General features: G+C 37.4%; 1 protein-coding gene across 1 annotated transcript; it reads right to left on the bottom strand.

The window, feature by feature from the left end:
• Positions 1-1,200: 1,200 nt before the first annotated feature.
• Positions 1,201-23,529, bottom strand: Cmtm6 (CKLF like MARVEL transmembrane domain containing 6). Its single transcript, XM_046437211.2, has 4 exons — positions 23,308-23,529; positions 12,210-12,386; positions 8,820-8,918; positions 1,201-4,338 (listed from the first exon to the last, which is right to left on the bottom strand). Exons 1-4 carry the CDS (start codon positions 23,443-23,445, stop codon positions 4,201-4,203), a joined length of 552 nt encoding a protein of 183 aa, XP_046293167.1. The 5' UTR covers positions 23,446-23,529; the 3' UTR covers positions 1,201-4,200.

Raw genomic sequence — 23,529 nt, forward strand, 5'->3', positions numbered from 1 at the left:
GTGTTATTCTCTGTACATTTTAGTGACTGAAAAAAAAAAAAAAACTATAAAGTAGGGCATGTACCACCACACCCAGCTGAAAAGAAACATCTTGAGAGATACAGGAGAATAAATAATTCCTTTTCTTCTTAGATACCACTGTGTAGATGTCTTGTTACACCATAAAGGCTCAACCCTGAGCCAGGCCTGTACTCCCAACAACTAGGGAAGCTGAGGGAGGAGGATCTCAAGTTCAAGGTCAGCCTGGTCAATTTAGCAAGACCCCATCTCAAAATTAAATAAAATGGGTAGTGGTAGGGAATGTAGCTCAGTAATAGAACACTTAGTGTTTGCAAAGCCCTGATTTCAACCCCCAGCACTGCCCTCCTCCCCCAAGGTTCAACTTTAAGGACAAAACTCACAGCACAAGATGGATGGTCAGAAAATCACAGAAAAGGACTTGGGTCCATGACGACACAGCTGAAATACTGAATTTACAAGGCTGGTCTCAAACTCCTGTGCTCAAGTGATCCTCCTACCTGTCCCTCCTGTGTAGGTAGCTGAGCCTGCAGGCTACCTACAGGCCTGCACCACCAAGACCTACCCAACTTTCTTGTAAAGTTTTTCTTACCATTTAAGACACATTTGATTATATTTTCTTCTCCTTGCAGCTTACAGCATATTGATAGAATGCTCTTTATCAAAACCAAACAATAAACTTTGAAGAATGTATGAATTCCAGTGAGTTCTTGATGACTATAAAGACCTTGTTATTCTCATACAGACTGGAGGCAGGAATTTTGCAAACTACACAAATAGCTGTAAATTTACCAGAACCACCCTACTTTTCCTTTGCACTTTCCCAATTGTTAAACAGTCACAAACAGAATATGCCTGTTTTTTTAAGCACTGTTAGCCACATCTAGAAATGTGATATAGGGCCCAAATTTGCTTCTATAAAGGCATTTAATCTGTAACACTATTTTATAACTTTTCACCCCTAAAAATGTTTAAATGTGTATTTTAACTTTTCATCAAGAGGAACAGTTCAGGTATAGGAAATGGACTGGCTTCTTTCCTAGCCTCACCTCTTGCCCCTGGATAGCGCACACTCTAGTATTCTACACAGGTACTCAACAAGGTTTGAGCCAACTCCCACAACTAGGGAGAAACCGTTCGACAAACTATCATGCTCCTATAATGAACAACTACAAAGGTGTGAACATTTTAATTAAATGGATTTATTTAAAAAGAAGACTATAAAATTTGACATTGAGAGAGATAAAAAAGACCCACAGGATTTACATTGACAAATACAAAAATGATTGGCTATAAACAATGTAAAAATACATTTCCCAGTCCCCAAATAAAGCATAATTTAATAATTACAAAATTTTTGCACTATAAGTACCTTTCCCTTATAATTCTTAAAAACCATTTTAAACAGTTTTTATAAAATACAAATTTGCCATAGCTGTTAATATAAAATTATTTTAAATTTGAATTTACTGAGATTGCCCTTTTCTATACATAACAGCAGTTTCTGGTCCCAAATTCTCCTTGAACTTATTTACTACCATGATCTTTTTACTCGTTTCCTTCCAGGTGAGAGAAGCTAACTAATAATGGGTTCCATAAAAAAAAATAATGTGAAAGAAGATTCTAAGAGTGGCCAAAAATACAAGTGAACAAATTATCTTTCTGAAAAAGAAAAGATTAAGTGGCCTACTAAGCAGCCCACTTCTGCACCAATGAAACATGGAGGTAAAACTTCAGAATAAGCAGAGTTACAATCAATCCCAACATGCTGAATGAGTGAAGCCAACTGGGAATAAGTCCGTCAATTCTAACTAAGCCCAAAGCATGGTTGGTGCCATAATTTATACCTAGAATGTTCCCCAAAGGCTCAGGCATTGCTGGCTTGTTCTCTAGAATGGCACTATTTAAGAAGTGCTGGAAATTTTAGAGGTTGGGCCTAATGGGAGATTTTGGGGGGGGGGGGGGGGGTGCCCTTGAAGGGGACTATAGGACTTCTGTCTTTGCTGCTCTCTTTTTTCCTTTTTGCTTCCCAGCTGCCATAAGGTGAGCAGCTTGTTCTACCATACATTCCTCAGTGCGATGTTCTGCCTCACCAGAGACCCCAAAGCAACAGGGTCAACTGACCATGGACTGAAACCTCCAAAACTGTAATCCCAAATAACCATTTCTTCTTTTTCAGTTTATTTTCTCAGGTATTTTCTTATAGCAACAGAAAGATGACTAACACAGGTGGTAAAACTGAGGTAGCCCAGTCAATTTGCTGTGAATTCTATATGGGTATAGATGACATTTAAAATGACAAGAGTACACAGTGTGATCTGAAATTCTACAATTGCCTACCATAAATTTTTTATCTTTGAATCAGTCATCATTCTTGGACCTAAGACCCAGCTATTTCTCCTCTTTTAGATGACATACCCAATAAAAACAGAATCTATGATTGATTTCATTATCTCCCAAGTAGGTAGTAGTGATATCATCACTAACACTAGCATCTAAAATAGGATACAGATGAATAAGAAACTGACCTTATAACACAGCAGAGGCTGTATCTGCCCAGTCTGACCAATTTTTGAGAACCACAATAGCCACGTGCATGCAACTAAAACCTATCTACAACATTCAAATGGCAGCTGAGAAACTAAAAAGAATGTGGTCATTAACTGAATCACTGGAAATAAGATTCCACTGCTGTAGAGAGAAAACCTAGCCTAGGAATCCTCCACCAAAATACGAAAGGATGTGACTTCTGGGTTCATGACCTTAATACTGGAGTCTCTGGTCGAGAACAAGAAAGGTCTACTCTGTATGACTTGGGCAGAAAGGACTGATCTCAACAAAGTCCTATCTCAAGTGCCCTGTGTGTATGACTATAAGACAGCGAGCAAAAGACAATTCTTTCAAATTATCAGAACCGAAATCTCTTGAGAATGGTTTGACTACTTCCTTACATCATCGACAGTATTCACCTGGTCAAGTTCCTGGACATTCACTTTCTTACGATATCTTCTTCTACAAGAAGCTAGAGCAATGCCAATGTGGGAACGAGGACCCTAAGGCTCCCGCTACACACTTTCACACCTAAAGAAAACTAACAAGGAAGAGGCCCACCTCTGTCAGATGATGAAGCAGCATGTGGACCATTCTGATAAGACAGAAAAGGAAGCATCTCAAACAGATGAAAAATCAAAGACTGGGGTTTTAAAAAGAAAACTTGCTCAAAGTGATCTTAAAAGGACCCACAGAGCTGCATTAAATAGAAATGATCACATGCCAACAGGGTAACAGCCCTTTTTTCTAACCCATAGTATAAATTCACTTCTTCACATACATGGGAAGTGGTTGAAGCCTGTTTCTATATATTGTACTAAGTAAAAAATCTACCTTTCTTTTCTTTGGTCCTTAGGTATAATATCAGTTTCTTCAATTTTTCTGTTATATAACAATCATTTTTTTTTAAACCTGATCTCAACAAAGTGCAGTTTAAACATGAGATTGCTGCTGCTTTTACACATAAAATACCAACAGCTCCCAGATATTTTATATTAAGCTATACAAAGGTCTCAGAAAGAGTTAATAATTATCCTAAAATGTTACCATATAATTTTAAGGCTGAGTGAGATACAGTAAAGCCAAGTATCACATAGTAAAGAAAAAACCTAGACCAACATTTAAAATATTGGTCTATTAAAATATACATTAAATTTCCATTAACAGAACATAATCTAATAAAAATATTAATATCTAAGCAAATTAATTTAAGAATGAAATAATTTCTAAATAAATGAATATAATCATGCTGTTTATACAGCTATAAAGCATAATTTGGAAGCTAAGACTAATAAGAGAATGCCCTGTAACACAAGGACAGAATCATTTATCTTTAGTTGAACTGTGTGATTTAAACAACGGTCCTTCTCCTCAAAAAAAAAGACAAACTCCATAACAACAAGTTTTAAGGTTTTTGGGTTTTTTTTACAATTAAAAATAAAAAACCCTCTACTCTAGACTGTGGTGACTGAAAACACAGCCTAATATTGATAAACCTGCCTTCCTGCTATTCCCCCAATTCTCCAAAGAAGTGGTTTAAGCAATTACACAAATTCTACAGGACCTTCTGCCAGAGCTCAGGCATCACCACCAAGAGTCACCATCTTGTGTAACACCTGCTCCCCAGAGTCTTTAGGCATTAAGGGGTTCAGTGAGGGCTTCTGCTCGAGTGGTATTCTCAGGTTTTCTTAGCTGGGACTCCTGTAGCTTTTCAAAAAGCATAGCACCAAAGTCAAACAGAAACATAAAACTTGCTAGAAATCCAAACGCCTGAGGAGAAAAAAGGAGAAAAGGTTATAATAAGAACTTGTGGAATACAATTTCACATTTCCCACATGATTCTGAGAGTGCTTCATACAAGCAAGATGATTTATCAATTTTATCTTTTTTTTTCAATTTTTTCTTATACCTACTACTTTTTAATGATAAAATAACTTTTTAAAACTAACAAAAAATGGAAAGAATCCAGGCATGGTGGTGCACACCTGTAATCCCAGCAGCTTGGGAGGCTGACAGGAGGATCATGAGTTCAAAGCCAGCATCAGCAATTTAGCAAAAGTCTAAGTAACTCAATGAGACCCTGCCTCTAAATAAAACATAAAAAGGGCTGGGGATGTGGTTCAGTGGTTAAGTGTCCTTGGTTCAATCAATCCCAGGTACCAAAAAAAGGAAAAAAAAAAAAAAGGAAAGAAGTTACAAAAGAAGAATTTCCAGAATAACAGCTATTAGATAAAGTCCCACAAAATACAAATGCATGTCTTATATATGTATGTATATGGGTGGGGCAACAATCTATGAAACTAAGGTGAGTAGAGGAACCCATAAAATGATACAAAATAAAGGATTATTAACAGTGTTTAGACTAACCCACATTCATGATTAGGGAAATATGTGAGTAGACAACTCAACCTAGGTAAAAATGGATAAAGTAATTAATATTAAAACAAATTTCATTTTGAAGATATGAGATTAAATTATCTAACTTCCAGTTAATTGTCCCATCTTAAAATGACAACAACACATGATGCCACTACCTACTTCCTCTTCCTTAAAATCACTTCCTCATTGTACTCTTCTAACATATGATCAAACATTCTGAGAATTCTGTCAAGAGTCAGACCATGCTCAAATTTCGCTTCTTCCCTAGCAAAACCCTTATGGAAACAGGGGCCTAAAAGTAAAAGAGAAATTGCATTGGGTGATGGTTAATGTCTCCTGCAACTCTAACATTCCACCTCAGTAATTCTTAACATTCTGTTAACTATATGTTGCCATCTCCTGACCCTCACCATCCTCAACCCCTCTCCACTCTAAAGAATATGCATTCTGGGCTGGGGTTGTGGCTCAGTGCAGATCGAATGCCTCACACATGTGAGGCACTGGGTTCTATCCATAGCACCACATAAAAATAAAAAATAAATAAACAGATTGTGTCCATGTATAACTAAAAAAAAATTTTTTTAAAATGAATATGCATTCTGTCCCATTTCACCATATAGCAAATTATTAAACTCCAAATTAATTCACCTGGATATATCCAACATATTCAACCTAAATCTATTGATCAAAGCCAGGCATGGTGGTGCAAGCCTGTAATCCCAGCAACTCAGAAGGCTGAAGCAGGAGATTCATGTGTTTGAGGCCAGTCTCAAAAACTTAGTGAGGCCCTAAACAACTTAGCAAGACCCAGTATCCAAAAAAAAAAAAAAAAAAAGGGCTGGGGATGTAGCTCAATGGTTAAGCCCCTCTATTTTCAATTCCCAGTACAAAAAAAAATTATCAACCCAACCCAACCCTCAATCCCAAGTCTTTCTCACTCTGAAGTCTTTATTTTTATTTGATAACATCTATTCCCTTACTTGCTTAGGAAACTTTTTGAATATTTCAAATGCATAAAGGATATCCCCTTGTCTGTCAAACTATCTCTGACCACCTCAGAAAGCTCTAGTCCACAGAGGGGCCTCTATATTATATAATCCAGACAAGTGATCTGCCAGCTCCTTTGTTCACATAGTTCCCTTTTTTATTTTTAATGTCTCTCTCACTCATTTAAGTCTATTCATAACATGAATTGTTGCAGAAGGGCCAGGAGATTATAGGAGTGACTACGCACACCTATAATCTTAATGACTTAGGAAGCTGAGGCAGGAGAATCGCAAATTCAAGGCCAGTCTCGGTTAACTGAACCAGACCCTGCCTTGAAAGAAATCAAAAAGAGCTGGAGATGTAGTTCAGTGGTAAAGCATCCCTGGGTTCAATCCTCAGTAACCCCTCCCCAAAATAATTGCAAAAGGTAACTTCAGTTTACTATAAATACTGACTTTTTAAACCACGAGTAACTATTAAATATGCCCAGTGAAATCTAACTACTGTAACATTCTAATGCATTATCTAAATAAAAAATAAACTTTTTTTAACAGCTGAGGATTTTATGTCATGCTTTTTTAATATTCCCTTAGAACTCAAGTATTCCTCAACTTCATTTCACTTACCCCACAGAATTTTATGAATTTATATATATATTTTTTAAAAATATTTATTCTTTAGTTTTAGTTGGACACAATACCTTTGTTTTATTTATTTATGTGGTTCTGAGGATCGAACCCAGGGCCTCACACTTGCTAGGCGAGTATTCCACCGCTGAGCCACAACCTCAGCCGATAATATATATATATATATATATATATATTTTTTTTTTTTTTTAATTTTTAATATTTATTTTTTAGTTTTCGGCGGACACAACATCTTTGTATGTGGTGCTGAGAATTGAACCCGGGCCGCACGCATGCCAGGTGAGTGCGCTACCGCTTGAGCCACATCCCCAGCCCCCGATAATATATTTTTATACTCATAAGTATATTATTAATCACCCTATCACACTTCTCTGCAATGACAATATGTATACAAACTAAAATTAACCATAAGACCCTATTAAAACTTTGGTTTTTCTCTCCAAATGGTTTGTGTATCCTTGGATAGATATTATTAATTGCTAGAATGAGTCAAGGTTCAGCAATAATTTTATCTGTTTTGTTTTTATAGGTGTAAAGAGCTAAGAAATTATGATCACATGAATAGGTAGATATAGCCATACAATTCTTTGAAATCCTCTTCTACTGTTCTGTCATAAAAGTGGTTTTAATGATCTATTAGCTGACAACTACTAATTGCAACTTCAATTTCATTAAAAACAAAGTACTAACTAGAAACTAGATGGCTTGCAAGAGGATGTATTATCCCATCATTAGTCGTTCACATGCACAACACTGGTACCAATTCAGGTCCATGATCCTTCATTTGCAATTCTGAAACCCCAAAAGCTACAAAAACTCAAAGCTTTCATGATTCACTTGACTCAAAATTGACACATAATAAGATTATTTACAGTCTTTCTTACTCCTTTTATTGTAAATATTCATATTTTGCTTCAGAAATACTAATGTTGGATTATAGAGTGCTGTACTAGGCCCTCTAAAGGGTAACATAGTACAGGAGGAGTATTAACTTTCCAAAGTCCAGAATATTCTGAATTCTTAAAACAAACCTACTCCCAATGATTTCAGATAAAAACTGAACCTTGCCAGGTGCAGTGATACCTGCCTGTAATCCCAGCAGCTTGGAAGGCTGAGGCAGGAGGATCATAAGTTCAAAGCCAGCTTCAGAAACTTAGAGAAGCCCTAGGCAATTTAGTGAGACTCTATCTTATAACAATTATAATAATAAAATGTAAAAAAAGGGCTGGGGTTGTGGTTCAGTGGTTAAGCATCCCTGGGTTCAATTCCTAGTACCAAAAAAAAAACAATACTAGATCTTTATTTTCAATCATCCCTTTGTTGTTCACAAAGGTTTTTTATTTATTTATTTATTTTTTGCTTGTTTTACAACTCAGGGCAATGTACCATAGAAACATTGGGGACAAGTACATTTTTCTTTTGGAGTGGGGATGGTAACTGTAGAAGGGAAGGTAGAAAAGAACTGGCTAGTCTCTTCCAGAGATGAATTCTTATACATATTAGTTTTAAGAAAAATTACATGTAAAGGTTAAAATCCTAGTAACTGATTTCCTCAAAAACTATTCCTAACTAGTACTCCTCAGAAAGTTTTGCTAAAATTTTAAGTACAGGCATAGTCCACTGAAGAGTACTGTCTAGACAAACTTCTATTGGTTCATTTAACATATTCTGTCACAATTTGTTTCCCTTTCTATTTCGTTTATTAGGCTGAACCTTTAAGTCATTTCTCCTGAGTATTTTTCTACACCTAGAACAGCATCTGGAATGTAGTTATGTTTTTTTTAATTTTAATTTTGATTATTTTTTGTGATACTAGGGATTTAACCCAGGAGTACTCTACCACTGGGCTACACCCCCAGTCCTTTTTTATTTTGTATTTTGAGACAGGGTCTAAGTCTGACCTCAGACTTGCAATCCTCCTGCCTTAGCCCCCCAATTCATTTACGCTTCTGAAGAACTAAAGAGAGGTAAAATATGATAAAATCAATTTTACCACTTCCATTAGCATAATATATTCATATGTGGAGTAGATGGAATTTTTTTAACAAGACTCAATTAAATTCTAGGTTTTTAGGGCTATCATGTTTATTTAATTTTAGATCTTCTATTCAAAATTACATTAAAAAATAAAGGACAAATTACTCTCACATATTGTAAAACCTGTCAAGTATTTTTTCAAACTTCTATATTTTTAAGGAAACAAAAAAAAAGCAAAGTTAAAAAATACTAAATACTTACAATTGCAGCAATTTCAGCTGAGGTTCTGTCATGGGTAGAAACAAAAATGATAGATGCCAACAAAAATACACATCCTGTTCCCAATGTAATGTAAAAATCCTATGCATAAATATAAAACACATAAGGAAGACAACATAATTAGATTCGTAAAAACAAAGTTCCTAAATTTTAATTTTCAAAAACCTGAATGACTTACTTTTTTCTTGACACGACCCAATTTACATACCCTAACTTATAACTTTCCAATAAGCCTGGCATTCAAAACACCACCCACACTTTGAACTGGTCACACTGAAAGAGTACAGATAATCTTTTAATAGAAAGTCCCCCCCAAAAGATAATCTTTTAACAGAAAGTCCCCCCAACATAATCCTTTATTAGAAAGTTCCTCCAAAAACAATTATCACAATCAAAGAATTTGTTGCAATTTCATTTCATTTCCAGAAGAAAAAAAAAATCCTTCCTTTTAAAGTATTCTATGCTAGAATGACATCTCTCAAAGTACTTCAATAACACTCTGGAAAAGAGAAAAATCAAAAGAACCATCTATCATTAATTAGATTTATGTCAATAGTGTTTTAGACACTGGAACTTTTTGGAATAACATATTATCCTTAACTGTTCCAAGTGGGTAATCCAAAATAAGTGTGTGTGATGAGCTTATCTTCCACCTAAGAGCTTCCATATCTCATCATAACACCGCTTAGAACCATGAGGTGCTTCATGGGTTGCAAAGTGCTCTTTATGGCACTGCCTAGGAAAGCTCTCACTTGCCAACTGAAAACAGTGTTTGACAGAGAGGAAAACTGGTAATATGATAGTCACTCCAAAGGCATACTTTTCTGTGATAAGGAAGAATTTTCAAAGGAAATTCTTAATTGTAAGACTACAATTAGGGGCTGGGGTTGTGGCTCAGCGGTAGAGCGCTCGCCTAGCACGTGCAAGGCCCTGGGTTCAATCCTCAGCACCACATAAAAATAAATAAATAAAATAAAGGTATTGAATCCAACCACAACTAAAAAAATTAAAAAGAATACAATTAGGGCTGGGGCCAAAGCCCAGTGGCAGAGAACTTGCCTAGCATGTGTGAGGAATGGGGGTTCAATCTTTAGCACCACATAAAAATGAAAAAATAAAGACATGCTGTCCATCTACAACTATAAAAACTTTTAAAATAATATAATTAATACAATTAATTATAATGAATACAATTAACAAAAATCCTAAGATTTTGTCCGAAATTTTTCTTAATATGTATTTCATTTAAAAGTGGGTCTGTTGCCATTGTTACACAGAGATTCCTACAGTGATGGCATTTGCCATGACAGCCCTGAAGTTATCAGGACCTTGGTTCTAATAGGATTCTGCTTAGATCACATGAGAGAATATACAACATAAGGGCTTTCCCTGAGTTCAAATTCACTTCACTCTAGCTGTGTTAACTTTAGACAGTTACTTAACCACTCTGAACCTAAATATCCTCAACATAAAAATGGAGCATCAAATAGAAGAATTCTAAATCATAGCACGTCAAGTGCTGGACATGATTATAGAACAGTCATATATTGGTCATATCAAGAACTGTTAAGTATGGGTTAATCAAAAACCTGATTCAAAGTTATATTTAACTGTTTGACATCAACTTTTTCTAATTTTTTAACTTAATTTTTTTTTAAAGGTAATGAATTCCTGGGCTGGGGCTGTAGCTCTATGGCAGAACACTTGCCTACCATGTGTAAGCATGGGGCTCAATCCACAGCACCACATAAAAATAAACATAAAATAACGGCACATGGTCCATCTACAACTACAAAAAGAGAAAAAAATTTTTAAAAAAGGTAACAGATTCCTAAAGCAAAAACCCCAGCACTGCAAAACAAAAAAGGAAAAAAAAAAAAAAAAGGTAAATATATTAAGATAACCAATACATGACCCTGTGCTTGCTTCTCATTAATTTAAAACAATAGAATCTTGCTGCTTTCTTTTTACACCATTATCTCTTGGCCTTAATAATTTAAAATATACCATAATTTTTATCTTTATCCTCAGAAATATATATCCTTTTATACCTCAACCCTGACATGCACAATTCTTCACAAACCCAAACATACTGAAGAAATAAATTTATCAATGATTTCTTTCTTAAATTCAGTACTTTCTGTAAACTATTTCATCTGTCATTCCACAAATCCAAACTATACTCAAATAAAAACAAAGGATAGTAGACTGTCTAGAAAGTTAAGCAATTCCAATATTGGAAAACAAGACTTTCCCACTATAATTTTATTGTAAGGGTAATTTCTGAATAATGAATCAGTAAATTCACCCCCATCTCTAGCATACTAGAGATTAAACTCAGGGGTGCTCTACCACTAAGCTACATGTTGAGACAGACTCTCATTAAGTTGCCCAAGCTGGCCTCAAACCTGTGAACCTCCTGCCTCAGCCTCCTAAATCACTGGGATTACAGGCGTGTGCCACAACACCCACCTAACAAACTCATTCTTAAATTCACTTACAATTTTCTTCATAATAAAATGAAAGCAAAATATAAACAGGATTATACATTAGAATGACAGTTTTAAATAAAATTTTACTTTATTTAAAAGCTCAAGAAATAAATCAGTTCATAACTCTATCTCCAATGTTAGCGTATGTCTGGAACACAACAGGCACACAATTCATAACTGTAAACAAATGAGTGACACTCTGAAATGTGGAAAATAAAGAGTGACAAATCTAGTTTTTTTAAAAAAAAAAGGCTGCCAGGTATGGTGGCGCATGCCTATAATCCCAACGACTCGGGAAGCTAAGGCAGGAGGATCATGAGTTCAAAGCCAGCCTCAGCAACTCAGCGAAGCTCTAAACAACTTAGAGACCCTGGCTCCAAATAAAAAACAAAAAGGGCTGGGATGTGGCTCAGTGGTTAAGCGCACCTGGGCTCAATCCCTGGTACACACACACACACAAAAAAGTCTACTGTAAATTAGATTAAACCACCAATAACTATAAAATACTGGCAATGTTTGTCACTGTCATTCTAATCCCTCTAATCCCACTTTCACTAACATTCCCTTGGCAGGAAAAATTGAGTTGCTTTAGAGACAGAGAGTTGGAATAATGCATAGTGTCTTTTCTTTTTTTTTTTAATATTTATTTTTTAAGTTTTAGGTGGACACAATATCTTTATTTTACATTTATGTGGTTCTGAGGATCAAACCCAGTGCCTCATGCATGCTAGGCAAGCACTCTACCACTGAGCCACACCCTCAGCCCCACACAGTGTCTTTTCATGGTGCTGAGTTTTAAAAGTACACCTACTTTGAACAACAAAACCAAGATCAAAACAGCTAAGCTCTTAATACAGGGATTTTATTTTTTCACACTTACCGATGATTTTACTTTTGTGTTATCAACTCTGTCATACACTGGAGTACAATACACAATCAGCAGAAGGAGACTCAGAAGGAAGGCACTGCAGCTTACAAATTCAAAAAAGTAAAGTCCTCCACACAATGTGCATTGTGATACAACTTCTTCACAGATGAATGCCAGCAGAGACAGCAACTACAAAAAAAGCAAAACATTCTACTTGTTTTTCAGAGAGCCCACTGCTAGTCAAAAAATACCATCTGTTTACTCAAGTATTTATAGAGACTATGGTAAACAAGACTACTGAGTGAACCTCATCTATACAGAACTTACGGCCTACTTGTCTTAAAGGTAATACAGGCAATTAACTACACTGAGCTAAATGTTAGAACAAGGAAATCAGGATATTGTTTTTATAAAAACACACAGGAAGGGATTCAGGAAAAAATAAGTTCAATTCTGGGTAAAAGATAGGAACTGAAGTTCCTGGCAGAGGAACACTACATAAAGACACAGAGATGAGAAAGCATGGCGCTGCCCCCACCAACACATACACATATCTCACCACCCCAAATGAACTGCGAAAGCCTGTCAACATAACTACAGTGTAGTTTGAGAGAAGGAAATGACAGAACAAAATTATATGGGACTAGAGATATAAGCAGAAACCAGATATAAGTTTCCTTATCAAGTAGTTTAAGGGATCTGGATTTTATTGGGTTTATAGCAAAAGGGTAAAATGATCAAGTTCGTACTTTCAGTGGTTCTTGCTAGCTCCATGGAGAAGGGACTGGAGCTAGTGCAAAACTCGGAGCAGACATCCAGCTGGGAAGCTGAAGTAGGAAATCAGAGAACATGGTGACCAGAGGTAGCAGTAACGGAGAAAAGCGGCTAATCACTGAGGGATGCAATAGAAGTCCTTATCAGACAGGGCGAGTACAAATAACTCGAAGGAAATGACAGGCACAGTGGTGCACTCCTGTAATCCCAGCAGCTCAGGAGGCTGAGGCGAGAGGATTGAGAGTTCAAATCCAGCCTCAGCAACTTAGTGAGGCCCTAAACAACTCTAAATAAAATATTTAAAAGGGCTAAGGATGTGGCTCAGTGGTTAAGTATCTCTGGGTTTGATTCCCAGTGCCAAAAAATAAAAATTGTGTGTGCGTGTGTGTGTGTGTGTATGTACGTATGTGTATAAAAAGTAGGCACAAGATGATACATATGTACACATTATTTTTAGTTAAAATAAAACGGCACGTTTACGGGCTGGAGTTGTAACTCAGCAGTAGAGCGCTCGCCTAGCACATGCAAGGTCCTGGGTTCCCTTACTCAGCACCACATAAAAATAAATAAAATAAAGGGTTTTATGTACAACTAAAAAATAAATATTTTTAAAAAGGCACATTTATTCACTAAGACTGTGGGTAACAATCGTGGGGCTAGAATGCCTGGCACAGTGAATGGAGAATGGGTAATTCTGACTGACCCAGCAACTCAATTAAGTGCAGGTGGATTTTAATAGCACTCCCACTGTTGGATTTGTGGTATTAACACTCTGGTACCTCCCTGCAGAAAGAATTAGGGTTTTTCTTTTTAAGAGGCAAAGGTGCTGGGGAGAGAATTCTATTTTAAATGTGTTGTGACTGGTGAAGTCTGTAAGAGTTAGGTGGAGATATAGTTTGGAAGCAAATGGATATATGCATCTGGAACTCAGAGGAAAGGTCCAGATGCAGATCAAGATGTGGAGGCTGCCAAGTGAAAGGATGAGATCACCCAGGATGAGGGAAGATGGCCTTATGCAGAACCCTGAGAAATCTCAAGATTTAAGGGAGTTGCAAAGGGAAGACCCCAACAAAAACTAGAAGCAGCAGCCCAAGAGACAGCAGGCAAGAAAAAAGTATTTCCACAGACAGTAATCATGAGCACTAAAAGCTACTTAGAGTCCAAGAGAGAACAACATTGAAACGCCTTCATTAGAATGAGTACCAGAAGGTTGCTGGTGACATCAGCAAGGAAATCCCAGTTAGGAAGTCTAGCCAAATAAAGAAGCTAGGTTGTAGCATGGTCATTAGGAAGTAAACAGAAGACAAGGCAGCGGAATAGAGACTGCAGTCAAGAAGTATGGCTGGGAAAGAGTGGCCAGATAGGGATTCAATGGATGAGGTAAAAGGAAGAGTATTTTCAAGATGGGAGGGAGCACACTGTGCATATTTTAATGCTTAGAAAACAATTATATGAGTCTGAACAGGTAGTGAAACTGGGCTTAATAGTGCATGCCTATAATCCCAGCCAGCTTGGAAGGCTGAGGCAGGAAGATTGAAAGTTCAAAGCCAGTCTCAGCAACTTAGTGAGGCCCTAAGCAACTCAAGCAAGGCCTTGTCTCAAAATATAAAAAGGATGGGGATATGGCTCAGAGGTTAAGCATCCCTGGGTTCAATCCCCAGTATCAAAAAATAAGAAAGGGGGCTAGGGTTGTGGCTCAGCAGTAGAGTACTTGCCTAGCATAAGCAAGGTGCTGGGTTCGATCCTCAGCACCAAACAAACAAACAAACAAATAAAGGCATTGTGCCCAACTACAACCAAATTTTTAAAAAAATAAATAAATAAGGGTGATGAAGAAATTCTTTCAAGATAGGATTCAGGGCTCACATCAGGGCCAATCCTCAAGAAACTGGAGGGAAGAAAGTAAAGAGAAGTTCATTTGGGCAGTTTATGTGGGTTTTGTGGAAGCTGAGGGAGTTTCTTTCTGAGTGCCAAAACCATCCAAAAGACTCATCAGAGTTGAGCATTTGACTGGGCTCACCCAAGTCAAAGGCTAAAGGGAAATGCCACCTGACTTCAGTGAGGCCAGCAGAAACAACCAGATATACTAATGGCCATAAGATTGCTACCAAAAATCAACAGATACATTTCACAGTACATAATAAACATCTTATCTTACATTTTCATTAAAAAGAAGTCAATGGTGCAGCCACTCTGAAAAACAGTTTAGCCATTTCTTCAAAAACTATCCATGAATCTCTTACAACCCAGCAACTGTATTCTTGGGATTTATTCTAGAGAAATGAAAATTTGTGCAAAAACCACTACATGAATTTTCATGACAATTTTATTCACAATAGCACCAAACTAGAACCAATCCAGATGTTGTCAATAGTTAAACTGTGGTAAATCCATTATTAATAAAAAGGAACAAACAATATACAAAATGACCTGATGTATCTCCAGAGAATAATGCAAAGTAAAAAAAAAAAAAAAAACTAGTCTCAAAAGGTTATACACACTATTTACATAACATTCTTTAAACAATAAAAATTATTGAGAGGCAGAATAAATTAGTGGTGGCCAAGAAAAGGGGGAAGGCATGGCTATAACAGGATAGCCTGGAAGAAGGCCTGTGATGACCAGTTTTGCATCTCGACTAGGTTGATGACTATGGGAAGCTATACATGTGACAACATAGCACAGAACACCCCCATACACATTCACACCCACACATAAACAAGTACATGGGACCTCTCTAAATTTATTTTGTAATTTCTTATGAATGTATAAGTATTTCAAAATAAAAATTGAAAATAAAAAAAGGGGTCCAACCTAAATTAGTATGTAAGCCTCCACAGGATCCTCCCCCCCTTTACTGGCAATACAAAATTTATATATCTCCACAACTAAAAAGAACTTATATAAGGACACAAATAGCTCTCATTGTTCGAATTTACTGTAAATTAGCAAGGCATGAAATAGTCCCATCGCAAACAACTTCCTTGGACAGTAAGGCATTCTCAGTTATCATACAACAGGATTTAAAGTGACACACAAGGATACACAGTGGCACACGCCTGTAATCCCAGCAATTTGGGAGGCTGAGGCAGGAGAATGGCAAGTTCAAGGCCAGCCTGGGAAACTGAGTGAGACCTTAAGCAATTTAGTGAGACCATGTCTCAAAATAAAAAATAAAAAAGGGACTGAGGATATAGCTCAGTGGTAAAGGGCCCTGGGCTCAAACCCAGTATCAAAAGAAAAAAAAAAAATCAAATGGCACAAGGTAAATTCCAGGTCATCATGAATGTTATTGCCTTAATCTCCTGTATGTATAATTACAATGAATTTTTACAGGTCTATAGTATAACAATATTCTAAATGTCTAATGTTTTATTTGCTTTATTCTTGCCTCTATGTTAACTTTTTTCCAAGTTTTAAGAGTTTAAACTGGGAGTGGTGGCAAGTGCCTGTAATCTCAGTGGCTGGGAAGACTGAGGCAGGAGGATTGTGAGTTCAAAACCAGCCTCAGCAACTTAGCAAGACCCTGTCTCTAAGTTTAAAAATATATATATAAAAAAGAATTGGGGATGTGGCTCAGTGGTTAAGTGCCCTTGGGTTCAATCCCCAGTACAAGGAAAAAAAAAATGTTATGAGAAATTTGCAAAATATGACTCAAGTGTTTAAAAGTTAACTATTAGAAGACACCAGCCTAAAAAGTAACTGTTCAAAAATAGTTGCATTTATTTATTTATTTGATGGACAGCATGCCTTTATTTGCTTATTTTTATATGCAGTGCTAAGGATCGAATCTAGTGCCTCACACATGCTAGGCAAGCACTCTGCCACTGAGCCCCAGCCCCAGCCCCAGCAGTTGCTTTTGAATCATTCTTATTGTAAAAATTAGATTATCAGGACCACTCATCTGTAAAGGCTACATAATAATAAAATCTTACCTTTAGCATAGATATACAGTTCTTATCTACTCTTGGTTAAAAAAAAAAAAAAAAGGGAAGGGGGCAGGAGCCAGGCAGGGTGGTGCACCCACCCCTGTAATGCCAACAGCTCAGGAGGCTAAGGCAGCTGCTACCATTAATCTTCCTTTAGAATCACCATAGCACTATTCAGTTTCCTGTACAAAGTGTGAATGAGGATTATGTATCCAATACTGTAACATATACATGAAGATGAAATGATGGAGTGATAAAATCAATGTATAAGAAATAATAAGAAAACAATGTTTTATGCGACATAATTGGGCATTCATTATATGTGAATTCAGAATAGCAGGAGAAGGACTCAAAACCAAGGTTGAGAGACACAGATTGTGAACAGGAAGAGGATATTCCAGGTTAGAGAATAAAAAAGAACAGATTCATGAAGGCAAGAATTTGCATGGTAAATCCAAAAGGCTAATAAGGCAACTGACCTAACTGGATGTGGATGATGAGGAAAATGGTGAAGGCACGTTGGGTGCGGTCGTGTTATGACTGTGCAAGGGAATATGGATGAAGGCACCAGGGAAGAACTACCCTTTACAGGAACCAGGGAACGCCTGCCTGGTTTTGTAGGTTAGTAGACAGGACAGGAGGGCACTGGGTGGGGCCTGAAGGAACTTGACAGTTCAAGAGTAGGAGGGAGGGCTGGAGTTGTGGCTCAGTGGTACAGCACATGCCTAACATGTGTGAGGCACTGGGTTTGATTCTCAGCACCACATATAAATAAGTGATTAGTATGGCAATATGTAAATCAATGGATGTGTAACTGATGTGATTCTGCAATCTGTATATGGGGTAAAAATGGGAGCTCATAACCCACTTGAATCAAATTGTGAAATATGATATATCAAGAACTATGTAATGTTTTGAACAGCCAACAATAAAAAATTAAAAAATAAATAAATAAATAAATAAATAAATAAATAAGTGAATAAAATAAAGGTCCATCAACAACCAAAAAAAAATTAAGAAAAAAAAAAAGTAGGAGGGAATACAGCACTGCCAAAAAAAAAAAAAAGAATAGGAAGGAAAAGAGCAACTAGCACAGGATAAGCAAATCAAGAAGTGTTCAAAACAAAACAAAAACTTAGGAAAACTTACATAGCAAGTAAACATCCTCCACACTGTTAATCAAACAGTGATGCCTATGAGTGTGAGGGGTGAGGGGTTAGGATGTGGATTATTTTTATTTTAATCATATTTTTAGTTGATTTTTTGAATAAGTGGTCCCTTTTTGTATTAAAAAATGAAGAAGAAAGTGTAATGGTTTAGAGAAGGAATAATTTCAAGAAATAGTTGGTCAACAGCATTAAATATCAATTGTCAAGGACTAGAAAACAGATAATATCACTCATATAGACAAGAAGTTAATGATGAAAAAAAAAGTAGTTAATGATGAACATAACCCATAAGTAAAAAGGCTTAATTGCTATTTCATGGTATACAGTCTTGCTCCTAATAGCATGAAATCATAATGCTGAGTCGAATATTAAATTAGGAATCTAACAATTATGCCCAATATAGTTCCTTTTAATGATAAAATTTTACACAAATATAAATACAGGAATTATCAAGCTTTTAGAGTTGGGAGGGCCTCTGGAGAACATATAGTCCCTCAACCTCAAATTTACAGATGAAACCAAGCTTCTGTGTTAGCCAGGCACAGACAAGAACCCAGGTCCCTTGGCTCTCACTTTATACTTGTCCCCTACTGCCTCCCCTGCAAAAAAGAAATCTATAAAGTTTATTTTATGATGATGTATGTTTGCATAGGTTTTCTCTGGAAGATTGGGTTTTTTGCTTTTTGCAGTGCTGGGGATTGAACATGTGGCCTCAAGTAGTCTAGGCAAGCACTTTACCATTGCAGCTATATGCCCAACCCTGTAAGACTAGGGTTTTGAAGTTACAACCACCAGCTTTGTATATTTCCTTTTTTGCTATTAAATCTTATATTAAAAACAATTGGCCAAGTGTGGTGGCACACAACAATAATCCTAGCAATTCAGGAGGCTGAGGCAAGAGGACTTCAAGTTTGAGGCCAGCTTCAGCAATTTAGTAGGCCCTAAACAATATAGGGAGACCCTATCTCTAAATAAAAAATAAAAAGGGCTAGGGATATAGCTCAGTGGTAAATTAGCCCTGGGTTCAATTCCCAGTACCCCCCCACCAAAAAAAAAAAATTGACTAGTCATTTGGGAAGTTTCACTCACTGACTAAAAGATGGTATTAACACAGCTCTGGTGATTTAAACATTCAGAAAATGACTACCCTATATCTCCATTTCAATTTCACCATCTTTTCTGAAACCGAATCTTCCTTAAAACTCTGTTATTATGTTTAACACTAATTCTCTATCATTTATCTTTAAAATTTTTTTAGTTATAGATGGATATAATACCTGTATTTTATTTTTTATTTTTATGTGGTGCTGAGGATCGAACCCAGGGCTTTACACATGCTAGGCAAGCACTCTACTACTGAGCTACAACCTCAGCTCCTATCATTTATCTTTAACCCCTATTATTTATCTTTAACAGTCTACTAAAAATTTTTTTCTAAGAAATTTTTTTTGGGGGGAGGGGGTGGCGGTATCAGGGATTGAACTCACCACTGAGCCACATTCCCAGTCCTATTTTGTATTTTATTTAGAGACAGGGTCTCACTGAGTTGCTTAGCACTTTGCTTTTGCTGAAGCTGGCTTTGAACTTGCAATCCTCCTGTCTCAACCTCCCAAGCCACTGGGATTAAAAGCGTGTACCACTGGCCTGGCTTTAAAGAACTTTTGAATGTTTTTCATTAATCATAAGACATCATGTATAAAATTCTATGAATTTATGAATTAACAAACATGTTACTAAAAACCTTGTAAGGTTCCAATAAGAAATACTGTCAGGTCTCTCTTGCCTTAAGAAATATTTACTTACAAAAGCTTAATGAGATAATTGCTGACATTATAGATCTTCCTTGAGATAAAAATAGAGTATTCCAATTTAATACATATCAATTTTCACATTTAAATAATGAAAAGAACATCAATATAAGAAATTGCTTGTGAGTGATTTGCTTCTTGGTACTGACAGAATAACATTATAATAAGCTGAAATTACTGGTGAATCCTAAGACAAATTGCTTGCCTGAAGAATGACTATAATCCCAGTACTGTGCAGCCATCAGGATGTTCAACTGGTACCACAGACACAATGTGGAGCTTGTTGAAGAGAGAAAATTATATATATTTAGGTCACTGCACCAGCTAATTAGCAAGAAAGTAGGTTGCCAAAGTCGATTCTCCCCTAAAAAAAAAAAAAAAAAAACAACTCCCTCAAAAAGTAAAATAAAAAACTCACAAAATATGAGCATAAGAACAAATGTATGCATAAATTTAAGATTCCAGTAACTCCTCACCTTGATATCTCAATGAATTTCTAATTATCTCTGGAAGGGTGTGTGGCAGTTAGAGGATGCTTATGCTTTGGACAATCCTTTGACAAAATTCAGGTCATATCTGAATGACAAACATAGCTAGTTATATGACTCCAAAAGCTAGAAAAGGTATGCTCTTTTATCTCTAATCTCCTCCTACATGTGTGTAGGCTCCACCCTCTGCCCTTCAGAGCTCAGTTCTGTAACAGAAAACTCCATGGAGACTAAGAGATTTGAAGAAATCTTAAATGTGCAAAGAATCTCAGAGGTAATCGAACTCAACATCCCTAGCACCCCAATGTAAGCATTTCCCAAGTACACAATGTCTAGTTTTTAATTTTAGAACAGGCTTCCTTTCTCTCTTGGGGTCTTTCAAAAACTGATAAGATTTATGGGTCCAGAAAAATGTACTCAAATACATAAATGGACATCATTTTTAAGTTTCCTTTTAAAAATACTGTACTTCCTCTTCTGATTATGGGTTTCTCCATTACAACTGTTTCCTTATGGGAGCTCTGCATTTCTTTCTTTCTTTTTTTTTTTTTAATAAATCATCAAAATAAGACAATCTAAAGGCAGAGTTTGAGTGAAGGCAAAGAAGATCTTGTCTACTGCCCCAGGCTAGGTGACAATTTCTACTGACTCCATCTATAACTTCCCTGGGACTTTCTGGGTAACTCCTGTAATACACTGCAATTATGAAGAAATAAAACATTACTGAAACAGACAAAGCAAGAACAAGAAAACAACCATCAAAGTGAAAGGCAATAATGAAACAATATTTTTAACACCCCATACTAAAGAAAGCATTCTGTAATATTACAAGTTCCCCATAAACAAATAAATGAATTCATGAAAAGGTATTAGTTTTTACCTTTCCTCATTTCTCCTTATGAACAATGGAGAACAAACAGGAATAGTCTAACAATTCTTTCAAGGCAAACTGACCTACTCTTCTCTCATCCAAGTAAAAAGTCTATCACCAGCAAAATTTCAAGTTGTGTTCTATTCTGAAGATATGGATAACAGTTTACTAAACTGTAATAAGGTAATGAGAAATTCTACTTTAGCTCTGCCAGTTCTGATTAAAAAGAAAAACTAAAGGCAAATGAAAAAGATTTAACAGGCAGCAAATTAATATACATTATTTCTTTTGAGCAGCAAGAATGCTTCAGATGAATATCATCCTCTTCTGAAGAGTTCCATTCACATAGAAACATTTATGCTCTACTGCAGAGAAGCATAGATAATATTTAAAAATCCCATGAGAGCAGATAAGAGAAAGAACAGGAGGAAGCACTTCTAGGCAGCAGGAACACCAAATGAAAAGGAACAGTGGCAAAAGGGAGCCTCTAATACCTGGTAAGAACTTAAAAGTGGCCCTGTGGGACTACCTAAAGGGAGGCCAGAGAAACAGGATCACAACATCTTGAGTTCCATAGGGCAACATTATCACTTGTCTTCAAGTGATTTCCTAATCATCCACAGATAGTTTATTTTGGTTCTTTATAAAAGCAGTGCCAGAAGAGAATGCTTAAGTCCACACTCTGCTTAGGTAACATAGTAAGAGCCTACCTCAAAATAAAAAATAAAAAGGGCTGGGGAATGTAGCTAAGTGGTAGAGCACTCCTGGGTTCAATCCCCAGTCGGAGGAAGAAGGAAGGGGAGCAGACAGACACACAGAGACAAAGACACAAACACAGAGAGGCGCTGGGGGTGGGTGGGGAAGAAGCCCTGCCAGTTTCCTAACTGCTGTTTTTCTATTCAACAAAAGTAGGTCATCTGAGTTCTAAGAATTTAAATTCTGGTCATCTGCGTTATAACCCCCCACCAAGGAAACCAATGAGTTCTTTTTACTTGGAACAGTTAAAAATAAAAATAAATAAAACAAAACCCATAAACATTCTAAGCATTCTGATTTTTCCCAAAATGGTCCTGGTGCAGGAAAAATAATGCTATTAGTGGTTGAAACAGCACAGGGGAGCTCATTATGAGTGTTAACTGAATTATAATTTAAACTTCAAAGATGCTTTGATATTTTCACTAATAGATTTATGACACTTTAACTGCCTAAAATACTCAATGAAAAAACAAAGCATCCCACCTCCCAGTTCTGCTATCTGCATATACTTTTGACTTCCTACCTTGAACACACACATTGCTCATTCAGAAATAATTATTTTCCAGTCAATACAAAATTTCTGGGAGCCTGGCAGGGAGGCAAACGCCTGTAATTCCAGCAACTAGAGAGGCTGAGGCAAAGGGATCCCAAGTTTGAGATCGGCCTCCGCCACTTAGCGAGACCCTGTCTCAAAAAAACATGTAAAAATGGCTAGGGATGTAGCTCAGCAGTAAAGAAGAGCATCTGAATTCACTCCCCAGTACTAAATAAATAAATAACAACTTCTGGGAGACAATTTACTGGAGACACACACATCTCAGTGCCACGCGCGGTGCCGTCCGACTGTGTTCAACAAGTTCAACTTGCCCCCATGGTCCAGCACCAGGAAAACCACAGGAACCAGAGAAAGATAAGCAGTACTACGTAGTCTAATCACAAGTAAATGGGGTGTCCATGGAGAGTAGCAGCTGGGAGGAGAGAGAAAGGCCACCACAGAGGGCAAGTGAAAGACGTCGAAGTGGCTGACTTGGGTCTCCCACGACGCATTTCCTGGGCGCGCGGAACCATTCGGGGCCCGAATGGAGAGAGACTTGGGGATGAAGGATGGCCCCGGAGACAGCAGCGAGAAGCAGGGGGCAACGCCCCCTCCGCCAGGTGGAGAGGGAAGGAACTGAGGGTGTGGAAACGGCTGCTTCCTGAACAACCAGACTGAGCAGTGGCCGCCTGGCAGCCTCCCGCGCCCGCAGGCCATCGACCCCCCGGGCCAGCCCCCAGTCCCCAGCCCCTGCTCGCCCTCCGCCGGCAGCGCACTCACCAGCTGCAAGCCTTTGAGAACCCGCCGATACCAAGGGAGCAGGGCCAGGGAGAAGTAGGCAGCGAGGCCGCTCCGGGCGCCCCTGGCGGGACCCGGATCCTCCTCAGTGGTGGGGCTGTACACTGCTCCGTTCTCCATCGCCCAGAGTCAAGATCGCGGGAGCAGCGGGAGTTGCGTCTCACTCGGCCGGGTCCAGTAAAAGTCCCCGAGTAGCAAGGGGCG

The sequence above is a fragment of the Marmota monax genome, unplaced genomic scaffold, assembly GCF_021218885.2.
Source record: "Marmota monax isolate L192 unplaced genomic scaffold, Marmota_monax_Labrador192_F-V1.1 WCK01_AAM20220418_F8-fsc00021, whole genome shotgun sequence".
Lineage (NCBI taxonomy): Eukaryota > Metazoa > Chordata > Mammalia > Rodentia > Sciuridae > Marmota > Marmota monax.

Bases quoted from the DNA above. Each gene is read 5' to 3' on its own strand.
- Cmtm6 (XM_046437211.2), bottom strand. From the start codon at position 23,445: ATGGAGAACGGAGCAGTGTACAGCCCCACCACTGAGGAGGATCCGGGT. The intron at 12,387-23,307 runs GTGAGTGCGCTG...CTTTTTTTGTAG, and splicing joins TTCTCAAAGGCTTGCAGCTG to TTGCTGTCTCTGCTGGCATT. The intron at 8,919-12,209 runs GTAAGTGTGAAA...ATTTATGCATAG, and splicing joins ACACAAAAGTAAAATCATCG to GATTTTTACATTACATTGGG.